The following is a 12,852-nucleotide window of genomic DNA, read 5'->3' on the forward strand; positions in this document are numbered from 1 at the left end:
TGTCTATCCATATCATATCTGTACCAAAAAGAATGGAAGCCGGGTAGCACACAGACTAACACTCCTTTTTTTAGCACCAGTCAGGTACACCTCATAGCTGCCCAAAAGGACGCCCAGGTCAGGCATTGCTCGTCTTCAGTAACACATCAACATCAATTGATAGTTGGAATAAATAGACTACATTCACATGTTAAGGTGCAGGCTTTTTATTTCAAGTGTAGGGGTGTGCAGTATGAGGTTCTGCAGCAGCTGAGGTGTGCATTATGAAATTCTGCAGAATAGTATGAAGTTCTGCCCCCCACCCAGGTTTGATCCTGGCTACGCCCATAGTGTGACTGTAGCCTGAGGATCTAGGCTTTATCTTAGCCGAGATATGTGTATAATATATATATATATATATATATATATATATATATATATATATATATATATATATATATATATATACACACACACACACACACACACACACATACACAGTATATATACTGTATAATATGTATATATATATATATTTGTAACAGAAGGAAAAAGATGCGGCACGCACCCAGATTTGCAGTGCAGTGTTTCTTTATTCAACCATTAAAGGGCACACAATAAAGGACGGGCAGATAACATGAGGCATGCAGGGAAAAAGACGGACCACAGCCATTTCGCGTACACAGACGCTTCAACAGGTCCAGGCTGTCGTCCGTCTTTTTTCCCCACATGCCTCATGTTATCTGCCCGTCCTTTATTGTGTGACCTTTAATGGTTGAATAAAGAAACACTGCACTGCAAATCTGTCAATAGATTCCAAATAGATAAATAGATATTATGTTCTATCTAAATATCTTGATTATTGTATCATAGAAATGATTAAATGTCTGATGTTCACATTGTACTACAATACATTTTTCACTTAAATATAAGCAATATATGTGGGAGTCGGAGTCGGAGTCGTGGAGTCGGAGTCGGTGTAAGGGAAATTGAGGAGTCGGAGTCGGAGTCGCAGGTTTGGCTTACCGACTCCACAGCCCTGTGTCTTCTCTGACTTTCCTTATGACTGCCGGGATGAGAATGGGCGGTGGAAAGGCATACATTACGCCCTGCGTCCATGGAAGCATAAACGCATCCAGGGTCCTGGGAACAAAATGCTTCCACTTTTTTGTTTTTGTGGTCGGCAAACCGCTCCATGTCCGGGGTTCTCCACATTTTTACAATTTTCCGAAAAAATGGACTGTTTTAGAACCCACTCCCCTTGATGTAGCTGGGTGCGACTTAGAAAGTCTGCTGTCTGGTTCTCTGCTCCCCGTATGTGTAGTGCAGATAGGGACACTAGGTTTTTCTCGGTAAGCGTGAATATTTCAGAGGATGTATTCATTAGTGTTTGGGACCTGGTTCCCCCCTGATGATTTATGTAGACCACAGTCACTCGATTGTCCGAAAATATTCGGACACGATGTCCCTTTAATACCGGTAGAAAGTGTGTTAGGGCGTAGCCTACTGCCAGCAGTTCCTTTTGGTTCGAGGAGGCTTCTAGTTCCTGACCTCCCCATTCCCCCTGAGCCACCCTGTTGCTCATGTGTGCTCCCCATCCCTTGGGACTGGCAACCATGGTGATTATGTGTGTGACTTTTATCACCCAGGGAATCCCTTTAAATAGGTTGTCTCTGTTTCCCCACCAAGCTAGGGAACGAATAGTTTTGGAGTCTAGTGTAACGTAACCTTCCAAGTGACCTCTTAATGCTGACTGGTTGGTTAAACACCCCATTGGAGATCTTTCGTATGTAGCTGTGCCCACTGGACCGCCGGCAGGCATGCGGAGAGGGACCCTAACAGTGACATTGCTTTTCTTAACGTCATGGAAGGGTTCTGCGTTGCTCTTGCTACCATCTGAGCGATCCTCTCTTTTTTGTGGTCTGGCAGGTAACACTCCTGGGTGTTTGAGTCTAGTGTCAGGTCTAGGAACTCCTGGACTTTCCTGGGCTCCAGCCTTGATTTTTTTAGGTTTAGGAGCCATCCGAGGTTTCTTATAGTGCCCATCACTCTGTCCCTCTGTTCCCTGCATCTTTGGGCTGAGTTGCTTGCTATTAAAAAGTCGTCCAGATATGGGACTATTAGAACATCTTGTTCTCTTAGGTGAGCCATCATCTCTGCCACTAGTTTCATGAAGATTCGCGGGGCTACCGAGATCCCAAATGGCAGGGCCCTGTACTGAAATTCCCTTATTTCGCCTCCTATGGAGACCGCAAGTCTGAGGTATTGTCGGGAGTCTTTGTGGATGGGGACGTGATAGTAGGCATCGCTGAGGTCTAATACTACTATGAAGCAATGTGGAAAGAGAATTTTGATGGTCGACTTGATCGACTCCATTTTGAATTTCTCGCTTTTGACATAATCGTTCAGTCTTTTTAGATTTATAATTGTCCGGAAGGTACCGTCCGGTTTGGTTATTAGGAAGAGAGGCGAGTAGAATCCTCTGCCTTTCTCCCACGGGGGAACCTCCAGGAGGACTTTTTTGTTCAACAGGCTTAGGACCTCTTTTTCGAGGGCTTCTTGTTCTTTTACTGATGATCTTAGTGGGGTCACTACATATTTTTGAGGTGGGAAAGAGAGAAAGTCTATCCTTAACCCTGATCCTCTCAGATTTAATAACCAAGGGTTGGTCGATATTTTCCTCCAGGCTGGGAGAAAAAAAGCTTAGCCTCCCTCCCACCCTGGGCAAACAGTCACTTGGAGGGCTTTTTGTCTCGGGACGAGTTACCAAAGAAGAACCCCCTTGTCTCTCCTTCTGTCATCCCATTTCTGTTCTCTCGGGGGTCTCCTCTGAAAAAATTTTTTGTTCCGAAAGTACCTTTTAAAGCCTGTGGGGCCTGTAGGGCCTAAATTTGGGAATCCCTTCTTTTTGTCCCCCGCCTTTTCGAGGATGTCATCCAAAGTCTCTCCAAATAGGAATTTCCCTTCACAAGGGATGGCACATAGTTTCATCTTAGTTTGCAAATCCCCAGGTCAACATTTAAGCCACAGCGTTCTTCGGGCTGCGTTTGACAGGGCTGCCTTTGACAGGGCTGCCGTTTTGGATGACAACCTTATCGAATCAGCAGAAGAGTCGGCTAAGGAGGCCGCCGCTCCCCTTATCACGAGAATGGATTCCAGGATCTTCTCCCAGGGTGTAACTTCCCTTAGCTGCTTCTCTAGTCGGTCTACCCACACCATGAGGGCTCTGGAGGTACAAGTTGCCGCTATCGCTGGCCTAAGATTTCCTCCTGCTGATTCCCAGGTGCCCTTGAGGAAAGTATCAGCTTTTTTGTCTAATGGGTCCTTTAGAGTACCCATATCCTCAAAGGGGAGTGCAAATTTTTTCGAGGCTTTGGCGACCGCCACATCTAACTTCGGGGCTCTGTCCCAGGACGTGGACGCTTCCTCGTCAAATGGGTATTTTCTTTTAAGGGAGGGAACCGTGGAGTTCTTCCTATCTGGTCTCTCCCATTCTTTTTTTTATCAGGCCCTGTACATTCTCGTTTAGCGGGAATACTCTGCGTCTCTTTTGGCCTAATCCCCCGAACATTATGTCCTGGACTGATCTATCTGGCCGAGGGTCTGCTACCCCCATGGTAGACCTTACCGCTTTTACTAACATGTCTACCTCATCCAGGGGAAAGCAATGACGTCCCTCTGTTTCCTCATCTGAGGATGACGAGTCGGTGTCTGAAGTATTTGATGTAACTTCCCCTGACGTCGAGGCCTCTGACTGGGAGGCCGCTACTGTGTCCCTTTTCTTTCCCCTCTCTTTGCGTTTTAGGGATGAAAGGGGACTTTGAAACTCCGATCGGATTACCACTCTTAGATCTGAGGCTTAATCCGGGGTTTCATCACAAAGAACTTCCTGTATGCAGGAGTCGCAGAGTTTTTTATCCCAAGCTGCTGGTAGCGGCCTTCTACAGGTGGGGCATTCCCTGTCCTTTGTCTTTTCTTTCTTCTTTCCCTAATAAGGGAAAGAAGTCTATTATAATGGGGGACATTCACGTAGATCACTTACCCCATCATGCGCGGTTGCAGGTACCGGTTCGGGAGGTGGATTCGGATCCCTCACGGGCTGATCCACAGGAGGCGATTTGCTCCTCGCAGTCGACTTGCTCCGCTGCGTGGAGTGGCTACTGGACCAGCCCTCTCGCCCGTCCTTTTCTTTTTGCCGGCGATGGTTCCTGTGCTGCTGCTGCTCCTTATGCTGCTGCATTGGCTGCTCCTCATGCTGGTCGCTGTCCTCCATGTCTATAGGACACTTCCAGCAAGGAGCAGCTCCCACCGTCTTCTTTTGAATCTCCCGGGCCCTGACGTCACCTCCTCCTCCCAGCCTGCCCCGCTGTGCCCCAGGGAGCGCGCGATGCGCATGCGCCGACCGCGGGGACCTGGAAATCTTCATTCCATTTCCGGGGCAGCGCCATATTGGTACACCTCTGTACCGCGTGCTGCCCCCTGCGTGTACCGGCGTCCCTCCAACCCCATTCTCCTTTTCGGCGCGGCGGCTCGGTCCTCCTCGCCCGCTCACCCTGTACAGCCCCTCGGCTACAGAGGTGGCGGCTTCAGGCACCGACCCCGCCGCGGCAGGGGCCTCCTCACTGCCAGGACTACGAACGGGACGGCCCTGGCTCCTCTTCAAAGGTAAGCCTGCCGCCTGCTGCAGGATCCACGGGTCACCCGTCAAGGACAGGAACCCAACTGGGGGGGGCGGAGGAGAGGTGCCGCCTTTTTATCTGTAGGTTCCTGTCCTTGATGGGCGGACACCCTCTCTCCATCGTGCTGTCATGGGTGAGAGAAATGCTTGTGTTTAGCGGGAAAACTCGTGTGAATTCCGTAAGCGTTTTACCCGCAGCGGGGAGTTGCGGAAACGCTGCGAAAAATTCTGCAGCATTTCTGCATCGTGGGCACATAGCCTAATACTTTCATGCTCGGTGTTTTTTTTTTTGGTTTTAGTCCCGAATGGTCTGCCATTCAATATTCATTTGGACACACAAGTTTATATTGTTTATGGTATATACCTAAATTTATACGTTTTTAAGTTGTCATGTCCATTTCTGTTTAATTTAGGGGGTTTGCAGAATTGACAGGAGGAGTCTCTTTGGGAAATAAAACTTGCACCCTAATTGCTTGGTATGGTAACAGTTTTTCTGTGCAAATACCCCCTGATCCATTATCCCATCAGTGAACAGGGTTGAAATAGCAGACAGTCTAATAGGGAACCATGTGAAATAGTAGCCAACATCCATTTCTCAAAGCCGTAACTCAATGTAAAAATATATTAAGGGTCTTCCCTCTCCAATATGGAATTATGGAATCATTTTGAAACAGAAGAATAAATATGTTGCCTTTGCCCACAATTTCCTGTAGAACTGTACATGCTTACTTCTTCAGGCAGGAATGGTTAATAATTAGAGCATAGGTTATAGTATTGTAACGCAAGACTCATCAGCGCCTTAAAGGGAATCTGTCACCAGGTTTTTGACACCAAGTCTGAGAGCAGCATGATGTAGAGACAGACCCTGAATAGTGTGACGTGTCACTTACTGGGCTGCTTGCTGCAGATCTGATAAACTCACCGATTTAAAATCAGCATGAGATCATCACAAGAGGACTAGTAAATCTGCTGCCAGGTAGTCCTCCATATTCATGAGCTCTTTTATAGCACTATGATATTATTATGTGCTCCTAAGTGTGGATAAGGGCTCCATGTACGAGTCCTGACATAAGCACCACAACTGCAGACAAACCTTTGGAGCTGGAGTTAACAATCCTCAGAGCTATATCATAAGAATTTATGGCAAACACATAATCTGCTTGCTGGTAATAGAAATTGCCACGTTCCCTCTTCTTGTTGGCCAAAGCTAGCTTTTCCTGTCCCGTAAGTAGCTCCAAATCTGGACCATCTTTCACATCAAGCAGGGTCACCTTAAGGACAAGGTTGGCATTGGACAAGATATTTGGACTCCTTGAAAAAAAAAATTGCATATAGGTAAAGAAATCTATAGTAACTATTTAGCAGGTAAAGAAATTATATGCAACGCCACTCATAACTGCAGCTACGCAAGACTCAAAAGTATGCATATTTGGCACAGTACACTGCGCTGGCATGTAAAAGGGGGAAGAAGAACACTATTACATTTTTCATATCAAAAAGCACACGAGTGAATGGGGGAGAACAATAAGTGCATTAGTGCTTACAAAAAAAAATCCGAAGGACGTCAAGTGTATGCGGAAGGTCATAAAAAAAGTCATACTGATAAATAACCATAGAGTATTGCATAATCAGATCATTTGTCCATGAAGGATGACAGTACTATTAACCCCTTCCTTACCGATGACTGAATAGTACATCATCGATAAGGATCACCTGCTTTGAAATGGGCTCCAGCGGTGAGCCCACCTCAAAGCCGTGACATGTCAGCTGTTATGAACAGCTGACATGTGCCCACAATAGGCGCGAGCGGAATCGCCATCCGCCCACGCCTAGTAAAGGGAATCTGTCACCCTTTTTCTGCCCCCTATGAGCTGCCGGCATTGACATCAGGGGCTTATCTACAGCATTCTGTAATGCTGTAGATAAGCCCCCAATGTAACCTGAAAAGATAAGAAAAACACGTTAGATTATACTCACCGGAGGCATCGGTCCGGTCCAGCACCTCCCATCTTCATACGATGCAGTCCTCTTCTTCCCTTCCTGTAGTGGCTCCGGCGCACTGCTCTGCCCTGTTGAGGGCAGAGCAGAGTCCTGCAGTGCGCAGGCGTCGGAAGAGGTCTGACGCCTGCACACTGCAGTATTCTGCTCTGCTCTCAACAGGGCAGAGCAGTGCGCCGGAGCCGGAGCCACGACAGGAAGGGAAGAAGAGGACGGCATCGTATGAAGATGGGAGGTGCTGGCATCGGATGAAAATGGGAGGCGTCGGACCGGACCGCCCCCTCCGGTGAGTATAGTTTAACGTGTTTTTCTTATCTTTCAGGTTACAGCGGGGGCTTATCTACAGCATTACAGAATGCTGTAGATAAGCCCCTGATGTCAATGCTGGCAGCTGATTGTCAAAAAAAAGGGTGACAGATTCCCTTTAACTAGTTAAATCCTGCTGTCAAAGGTGACAGCGGGCATTTAACTAGCGCTTCCGGCCACCTGGCCGGAAGTGAGCTCATTGCCGACCCCCGTCACGTGATCGGGGGTCGGCGACGCATTGCCCTGACAACCAGGTTGTTGCAGGCGCATTGCTTTGAGCGCCGCCCGGTGGCCGGCGCTCAAATCAATGCAGTAAATCTGCTACATATGGGCGATCTGCATGGAGACTATTGAAGAATGCCAAAAGTAAAGAAAAAATGTTTAAAAAAAATAAATAAATAAAAGTTCAAATCACCCCCCTTTCGCCCTAATCAAAACAAAAAAAAAAAAAAAAAACACACACACACATTAGGTGTCGCCCGATCAATTAAAAAAAAAAAAAGCATTAATTCAATAATGGCGCAGCGAGAAAAAAATTCAAAACGACAGAATTACTTTTTTTATCGCCGCGACATTGCATTAAAATGCAATAACGGGCGATCAAAAGAACGCATATGCACAAATGTGGTATCATTAAAAACGTCAGCCTGGCATGCAAAAAATAAGCCCGCACCCAACCCCAGATCACGAAAAATGGAGACGCTACGGTTCTCAGAAAATTGCACAATTTTTTTTTTTTTTTTTTTTTAAGCAAACTTTGGAGTTTTTTTTCACCAATTACATAAAAGAGAACTCTTAATGACCTAGAGAATCATAACGGCAGGTTAGTTTTAGCATTTAGTGAACCTAGCAAAAAAGCCAAACAAAAAACAAGTGTGGGATTGCACTTTTTCTTGCAATTTCACCGCACTTGGAATTTTTTCCCATCTTCGAGTACAAAACATGAAGGTCAATGTGAGTTCAAAAGTGCCACAAAGATAATATAGTTGAATATAATCAGTCTTGCCCAGGAAAGTAAATCAGGGACCCCACAGCAACCACGTACACCCCAACGCACGTTTCGGCGTTGCCTCCATCAGGGCTGGTAGGAGCAGCTGCCACACGCAACAATAATCCCTGTGACTTTTGGTAACTATCTAACCAATGAATTGGAGCCAAAATAGAGACATGGATTTTTCTAGAAACAACAAATGTTTTTTTTTTCTATTAATTTTTAGATTCATTTACATTCATCCTTTAACACAGTGGGGCACAACATTTTTTTGGTCCAATGGCTGCAATGCCATACTGAACCAATTCCAAGGGCCGCAAAAAAAAAAAAAGAGTGGTACATAGATCACCAGAACCAAATTTTGAGTATTTGAGGATGATTTGGAGAGATTCTGCTCAGTTTCTGCTCCAACAAAATAACTGAACATATGCTAACTTACATTGAGTTTTTAGAGCTCAAAACTCTACAGCAGGGATCCCCAACCTGTAGCTCGGAAGCCACATGTGGCTCACGATCTCATGAGTTGTGGCTCACGGGTGTCTGCTAGCTTGGTGCATTAAGCTCCAGGTCTAGCAAAGAGCTATGAAGAGCACATCTCAAAATGGTGAATTTTGTGAGTAGAAGTTAGAATGGCACAGAAGAGCAGATCTGGATGCACATATGCTGGTCTAAGGGGTTTAGAGATAACTTAATAATGGTGTGCTGGAGACAGGATAATATTACCGGTCAGAGGAGGTGCTTGAAACCAGATACGACAGTGTGGTGGGAATGCTTGATGGGAGAATACTGAAGGGAGGAGATTGTGGTATACTGCTTCTGTGGAAAAGCTTTGGCTGTCATTATATCCATAATAGCGGCTTTGGTTGGTGTGAGGGGGTGTGGGAGCTGGATGATGAGGCTCGTGACCATCTCTCAAAGCTCAACATGGCTCGCGGCCCTCTCTCAGAGCTGGATGTGGCTCGCGGCCCTCTCTTAGAGCTGGATGTGGCTCGCGGCCCTCTCTCAGAGCTGGATGTGGCTCGCGGCCCTCTCTCAGAGCTGGATGTGGCTCGCGGCCCTCTCTCAGAGCTGGATGTGGCTCGCGGCCCTCTCTCAGAGCTGGATGTGGCTCGCGGCTCTCTCTCAGAGCTGGATGTGGCTCGCGGCCCTCTCTCAGAGCTGGATGTGGCTCGCGGCCCTCTCTCAGAGCTGGATGTGGCTCGCGGCCCTCTCTCAGAGCTGGATGTGGCTCTCAAGGTCAGAAAGGTTGGGGACCACTGCTCTACAGTAAGTTTTGAAGATTTTTAAATTTGAACATAGCCATGTTGCAAGTTTTGAATGGCTAGCAGAATGTGAGCAAGATCAGAACCAACATCAGTACAAGAATGCAGGAGCCAGAATCACCGGCAGTACATGAATAAATCACCAAGCTTAGTACAGCGATCAACTGCAATGTCAGGTCAGCCCCATGTACAATTGTATTCGCATTAACCTACAACTCCGAGTAGGTCCTTAATAGAGATGAGCGCATTTGTTCGGATTTGGTTCTGAATATGATCGGAATCGAATATTGTTTCTGCAATATTCGTCAAACACAGCCGAACGTCATTAGAGTCAATGGGAGTAGAAATTACCGAATATGTTCAAAACCGATCATAAGACATATATTCAGCACGAACAGTGTTCGAATATGGCACGAATATGTCATCAGATTCGGGGCCAAAATCCAAATAAATTTGCTCATTTCTAGTCCTTAACAATAGTTAGGATATACCGGGAGTTGGTAACAGTCATTATAAGACTGCAGACCATACAGGAACTACAGTATTGATGAGACCTAGTCAGTATCACAAATAAACACTTACAGCTAGGCATCTTATATTTGACATCTTCTCTGATTGAAGTCATTCCCATTACTTCTTGTCTCCATGTAGCACAGACGCCACAAAGAGATTTCATGCCCAGAGATGGTCTCCGTAGACTCCCCTCTTCTCAGTCCTCAGCAGTGATTCCCGACACCGTGCCCTTAGAAATTTAAGTATCATTATACTGCCCCTTAAATAAAGATATCTCCCATGTTGCATTCCTCAATATTAGCCTATGCTTCCTGCATAACAATCACCCTCACACTATTCTTCTCCAAAATGTCCCCCACACACTGCCCCTCTGCAAAATATACCCCCACACTGTGCCATTTCCAAAATATGCCCCACACACTGCCCCTCTGCAAAATATATCCCCTGCACAATATCACCCTCACATACACAAACAGCGCCTCTATAAAATATCCCCAGCACACTGACCCTCTGAATAAAAGTACCCCCCACCACCACCTCTCGCAAAACTATGCCCCTTTCAAAATGGTCACCCCCATGATATGCTCTCACAGTAACATTAACCTCCTCCCACCTCATCCACAATAATTAGGCAGTCTTTGGCAACTTGATGGAGCACTTTACTTTGGCCGCTCCGTTTGGTCTCCAGGCGCTTCGGTGACGGCAGCATTGTGATGACGTCCACAGCGTGCTGACCTCATCATACTGCTGCATGTCGGTGCTGGGACTGACGAGCACTGCTCCTGTCCCGGCTCCACAGTGTTTAAATGTATTTGCGTCTAAAAGACGTGAATACATTTAAACATAAGAAGTGGACAGCTCAGAGGGCTGCAGAACATCGTTCAGAGGGCCGCATGTTGTGCAGGACTGCTTCAGTAAATAGCCATGGTCTTGTCCATGTGCACCCACAGTCCCTAGGCTGAAAGGACAAGTTTTGACATTAAAAAAAAATGTATCCCCGGCTGTCAGAGACCGGGGGGAGAAGGTAGAAACACATTATAACCAATTAGGTCTTCACCTTCTTAGTAGTAAAGGGCTCCATTTAAGTTCCTCCATAACATACAAAATGCAACAACTTTATTTTGAGAAAAACAACAGTTATAAGATAAGTTAATAAGAATTAACTTAATAGGTCATTTAGTGAGAAATGAAAGCAATCTATAATAATAAATGCCCTAAGCAGCTTCCGGTTGTAACAACTTCCGTCCAGTTGTAACCGGTGACGTCACCGCACACCTCTTTCCATGTTAAACTTCAACACACACTCCTCTCACCTTTCACCATCTCCACTCATGTCCACTCACTCTTTCACTCCACATACGACCCCTTCTCTCACTCCGTCTCTCATACTCACGCCATCATCGCCGCTGATCCACGATCCCCGACATCATCTTCCGCCGGCGCCATCCTGGATCCAGACGTCCTCCACACCGGCGACATGTTCTTGCGGCGACACCATCTTGAGTATCGTGAAATCCCACGATACTCCAGATGGCGTCACCGCAAGAGCATGTCGCCAGCGTGGATGCTGTCGGGATCCAAAATGGCGTCGGCGAAATCTCGCGAGATTTCGCCGATGCCATTTTGGATCCCGACGGCATCCACGCCGGCGACATGTTCTTGCGGTGACGCCATTTTGGATCGGCGAAATCCTGCGATACTCAAGACGGGGTCGCCGCAAGAACATGTCGCCGGCGAGGACGTCGGGATCCAAAATGGCGTTGGCGGAAACTCGTGAGATTTCGCCGACGCCATTTTGGATCCCGACGTCGTCCACGCCGGCGACATGTTCTTCTGGCGACGCCATCTTGAGTATCGCGGGATTTCACGATACTCAAAATGGCGTCGCCACAAGAACATTTCGCCGGCGTGGAAGGACGTCTGGATCCAGGATGGCGCCGGCGGAAGATGATGTTGGGGATCGTGGAGCAGCGGCGATGACGGCGTGAGTATGAGAGACGGAGTGAGAGAAGGGGTCGTATGTGGAGTGAAGGAGTGAGTGGACGTGAGTGGAGATGGTGAAAGGTGAGAGGAGTGTGTGTGTTGAGGGTTAACATGGCAAGAGGTGTGATGCTATCGCATCCTCCCGATGCGATAGCATCGGGCCATAATCTAGTCTATTTATATAATTGCCTTGTAATGTTTTCATTTCCTGTTCTGTCCAGAAATCACCGTATCCCAGAATTCCAAGCAGAGGAAGTTCACCGACCGCCATATTGGAATACCCAAGTGATGGGTGTCTCAATATGGAAACTGCTGCTGGTACCAATCTATTGCGCGGTACCACCAGCGGAACACCGTCGCACCACACACACAGCCTCATGCGCGGTACCACCAGCGGAACATCGTTGCACTGCGCATGCGCGGATTTCGGCTGATCTCAGCGGCAGATGCGCGACGTGTCAACAGGCAGAGGAAGCCGGTCACATTGAAGGGGTTTTAAAAATTGTCTGTCTGACCGTGTACGGAGCATACCCCATCTCCCGGGCAGGGGATCACAGAGGATTCATTTTGTGAGGTAAAATATTTCACTGACTGTTTTTAAACAATATTTTACCTCATAAAATGTATCCTCTGTGATCTCCTGCTGTAATGTCAGTATTGTCTTTTGCTTCCTTCCCTGCTCAGGAGCTGTGGTATGTTCTGTACATGGTCAGACACAGGGGTGAGAGAGACAGAGCACAGGGGGGAGACAGCTCAAATGGGACAGCACATGAGGGGAGAACACAGCTCAGGAAGGAGAGTGACAGCAGACAAGGGGGATAAGTACATGGGGTAGACAGGTCAAACAAGAGAGCACAGATGGGAGAAGTCAGCACATGGGGAAAGAGTGGATAGGTGGGTGAGCACATGGGGGCGGGGGGGGGGGGGGAGGGATTCTCAACGCTGCAAAGTCTGCCCCCATCGTGACATTACCGCCCTCCCGATGCAATAGCATCGGACCTCCATCTAGAATGACTATAAAAGTAAAAATCATAAAATTTTAAAAAATGATTTATCAATATCCTGAAAAATATCCTGAAAAAAAATACATGCATTATTTGATTTGTACCCCAAAACAGGAATGAAAAAATAATACAATCTCT

The 12,852-nt window shown here is 47.0% G+C and overlaps 1 protein-coding gene across 2 annotated transcripts in view; it reads right to left on the reverse strand.

Annotated features, from left to right (window-relative positions):
• The window catches only part of FKBP8 (FKBP prolyl isomerase 8), a 112,905-nt gene that overhangs the window by 25,761 nt on the left and 74,292 nt on the right, over positions 1 to 12,852 (reverse strand). For both annotated transcript variants that reach the window (XM_073546165.1, XM_073546173.1), the window contains exon 5: positions 5,751 to 5,968. In XM_073546165.1, coding sequence (XP_073402266.1) covers positions 5,751 to 5,968 — 218 coding nt within the window. The remainder of the gene's footprint in view (positions 1 to 5,750; positions 5,969 to 12,852) is intronic.

Source organism: Dendrobates tinctorius, unplaced genomic scaffold, assembly GCF_039654945.1.
Source record: "Dendrobates tinctorius isolate UK_male_01 unplaced genomic scaffold, ASM3965494v1 ptg000011l, whole genome shotgun sequence".
NCBI lineage: Eukaryota > Metazoa > Chordata > Amphibia > Anura > Dendrobatidae > Dendrobates > Dendrobates tinctorius.